General features: G+C 36.2%; 1 protein-coding gene across 1 annotated transcript in view; it reads right to left on the reverse strand.

Moving 5' to 3' along the window:
- Positions 1–3,793, reverse strand: part of LOC108242109 (protein kinase C-binding protein NELL1) — a 328,852-nt gene that overhangs the window by 76,653 nt on the left and 248,406 nt on the right. Inside the window, exon 14 of the mRNA XM_037979812.1 lies at positions 681–803. Within this exon, the coding sequence (XP_037835740.1) occupies positions 681–803 (123 nt within the window). The remainder of the gene's footprint in view (positions 1–680; positions 804–3,793) is intronic.

The following is a 3,793-nucleotide window of genomic DNA, read 5'->3' on the forward strand; positions in this document are numbered from 1 at the left end:
CTGATATGATGAATTTGAGATTTTCATTTGTTGTCATTTGTAATCATCAAAATTAAACGAAATAAACATTTGAAATATATGAGTTTGTATGTAATGTATGAATATAATATACAAGTTTCACTTTTTAAATGGAATTACTGAAATCAAACTACTTTTTCATGATATTCTAATTTTATGACCAGCACCTGTATACATGTTGGATACAAATATTTAAGAATATTTTAGCACTCCAAAAGAAGAAAAAAATTTGCCATTTGAAAGTAAACTATTGAAGTAAACTTTAACATAAACCGCAAAAGATAAACATAATTGTCAAAGAAATTAAAATGTTTGCATGTAAAAATATAAAGCAGTAGTTAGATTTGTGAAGACACCACACACTACACACATCCGCTTCCCAAATCTAGTTAATGAGGTGCTAACCAGCCTCGGTGTTGTGGTGATACATTAACAAGGAACCATGAGAACAATGTGGCAGAGGCTGCACACGTGTGTGAAAACAGGCTGAAACTGGTCTAGAATCATTTTTCATCATCTCTGCCGCAGCTGCTGCCTGGTTAGGTGATTTAAAGGAGGACTGAACCATGTCGTTATAGAGGGCAGAATGAGTTGGGTTCAGATGGGAAGAAAGGGTTTGGACCTTTGTGTTGCTGGAATGCTATTCTGGGGCAGGAACTTACCCCTGCAGATGGTGCCATTACCCACGTAGCCCGGCTTGCAGGTACACAGGTGTCCTCTGATGGTGTTGGTGCAGATGGCATTCTCATCACACAAATTTTGGCCGCTTGCACACTCGTCATGCTCTGTGGGAGAGGGAGAAAATAACTGTTAATATGTGTGTCTTTGTTGTGTGAAAGATGGAGAGGTTAGTTCATTTTCTGCTGAGCAGCAACAGAAACTGTACTCTGAAAGGAAGTCAAGCAGCTACTTGGCTGAGAAAGTAAAAACCATGGCAGAGATTTTATTCTGACAACAGTCATCTTTTTAAACAGCCATGTTTCCAAACATTATTTTTTTCCTACTTGGCTTTCGCACAATGGGATTGGAGTGCATGCTGGTTCACGAGAGTAATTTTCAGCATTAAAAGCTCTGCTGCATTTTCTGGCATTCTTTTACTTAAAACCCATCATTAGCAGCAGAGGCATAAGGAGCAACACCTGATGTCTACCAGGTGTGCTAAATGGCTGACTGATTAGGAACAGACTCAATTAGACATCTGATTTAAGCTTGGACACTGCAGAGCTTTTCATGAAAATATGAAGTAATGGAACCGTGCACTGAAACAAACGCAAATCTAAATTGGTTGAAATATCTTGTGTTTATTTTTCTGTTGTGGTTGTTTGCTTTGTTTTTGTTTTTTTAATGTGAGACCTGTTTTTCACTTGAATTAAAAATTGTGCTTGCTTTAAATTATTTATTTTTTCTGTTGGCAGAGCTGAACAGAAAAAGCTAAAGGAGGCTGTAAATACTACCACAAGTACACAAAGAGTATGTTTTTACTACCACACCAAATTTTAACACAATCTGTAAAAGTGTATGAAATACAGCTATTTTCAGGTCAGTAGGCTGTTGTGGACATCTTGAATTGGTTTGGCTCCAAAAGTTAATCAGTTGTAGATGTACATGCAATCATTAATGTTTGTGAGTTTCATTAATGTTGTGTAAAGTGGTTTATAAGATATTTTGGTAAAACACACACAGACAGACATTGGCAAAGATAATATTGGATGCTGCCAAAAGGTAAAAGGTGGGCGATGATGTTATGATGTTGACAGCTTGACACACTATGTAAAACCTTATCTACAGTATTACTTTGACAACACTCTGGGTTTCAGTTTAGTGTCACAATCTCTAAACAATAGGTGAACTGAGCTAACTTTTAAACCTGTGTGTTCCTCGTATTGTCAGCTTTGTTTTTAAACTGCTCTGAACTTGTAGAATGTATACATTGGACCTCTACAAGATCAGTACAGCTAAAAATGTTTGCAGCAAGATCATCACAATTAAAAGAAACAGTCATCATGTTACAGAGCAGGATCTGACGTCAGCTAAATGCATGCATGCAGTTACTATGAGATAGGCTATTGTTTTAAAGGATTTTTAGATGAAAAAAGATTTAAAAAAAAATATTGAAGGTACTAAGTCTGTCCAAGAGTGGCACAGTGGTTAGAACTGTTGCCTCAAAGGGAGAAGGTTGCAAGATCAACTTCCTACCTGGTGCCTGCCTGTGTGGAGTTTCTCTGGTACCACAGACCAAAAACATGCATGTTAGGTTCATTGATAACTCTAAATTGTCCCAGAGTGTGAGTGAGAGTGTGAATGACTTTTTTTTTTGTTTTGTTTTATGGACTTCCAACCTGTCCAGGGTGTCTCTCCTCCTCTTACACAGTGACTGCTGGTGATAGGCACCAGCTGCCCACGACCCAGAAAAGAGGAAGCGGGTAAAGAAAATGAATGAATGGATGGATGAATGGAAGTCTTTACAAAAATAGCAGTCAACCCTCTGACACAAACAAACCTGAGTGGTATCAGAGCTTTTAGTTATTTTTTTTTTATCCCAGCAGCAAAACATTTTTTTATTACTTTCTACATGCCAACATAAAAACAATGCAAACAAAAAATGCTGCCACTATAATAAAATCAAGCATTTGAAAATGTTAATTAAGTAAAACCTGCCTTTTCTATACAGTAAAGTAATTTAAAAAAAAAAAAACTTGAAACAGATGTCAGTGTTGTTTTTCTTGTTTAAACAGTCTTAAGCCATAAAAAAATGCAATACCCTCAGAATGAAAATAACATATTTCCAGTTGAAGTGTTCATTGTTGATGATGAAGTGTAGGACTCTTGTTATTAAATGAGTAAAAGTGTAATTTTAACATTTTTATTTTAATATCCTTGCAGAAGAAGTTAGACTATTTTAGACGATTTAATAAATTCTTTGAACTGATAAATTGTTCTACAGTAGATAGCAGTGTAAAGGTCAGCAGAATGAAAATGTGTCCAAAGTTCAATTATAGAAAGTTGACCAATAATATGATGATGATTTGGGTGTATGCACCTTATAATCTCAAGGCCACTGCTTGATATTCTCCTAGGAATTATGAACAGCACTTATGATCTTTATATGTTTCCAGTTAGATGAAGGCCAGAAAGAAACAGGTGGGTTTGATACAGCTGTATAACTAATTACCACAAGGAGACATTTTCTTAAAGGGTAGTTTCTTCTTTTTTGCTCTTAGAGAAGAAATATTCACACAGCTTCCTGGCAAATTTTTTTTTGCTTACCAAATAGATTGCAAAATAAAGCTGACTTTTAAAGTTTTAAAAGGTTGACCATGCAGTGCCTGCTTGAAACCTTGGCTATTTTGTAAGGTACATTCAACAAGAACTTGCTTTTGTGTGTAAAATGTGAAAAACCAAAAAAAGCTTTTATTAATATTATGTAAATGTTCCCTTAGTTTGTTGTGTGTCAGTTACAGCATCTAATTTCGATGCCATCTGAAATACATTTGACAAAAACTATGGTTTACCCCGATATTCCTTTACTCCTCAAAATTTGCCTCTTCAACTAAATGTCAGTGTAACACAGTCATTCTCAAATTGGGGGGTGCATCCCCGGGTGAGCAGGGATAGTGAAGGGTGGGGGACTTAAAAAACTTGGACTTAAAAAATTGCTAGCAGATCTAATGTTTAGGCATTGTTGCTTCTCTGACTTGTTTTTGTGATGGACCAGAAGACGGGAAAAAATGCTGTGCAGCGAGGATCCACTCTTTACTTGAGCCAGCATGCAAAT

Source organism: Kryptolebias marmoratus, linkage group LG15, assembly GCF_001649575.2.
Source record: "Kryptolebias marmoratus isolate JLee-2015 linkage group LG15, ASM164957v2, whole genome shotgun sequence".
Taxonomy (NCBI): domain Eukaryota; kingdom Metazoa; phylum Chordata; class Actinopteri; order Cyprinodontiformes; family Rivulidae; genus Kryptolebias; species Kryptolebias marmoratus.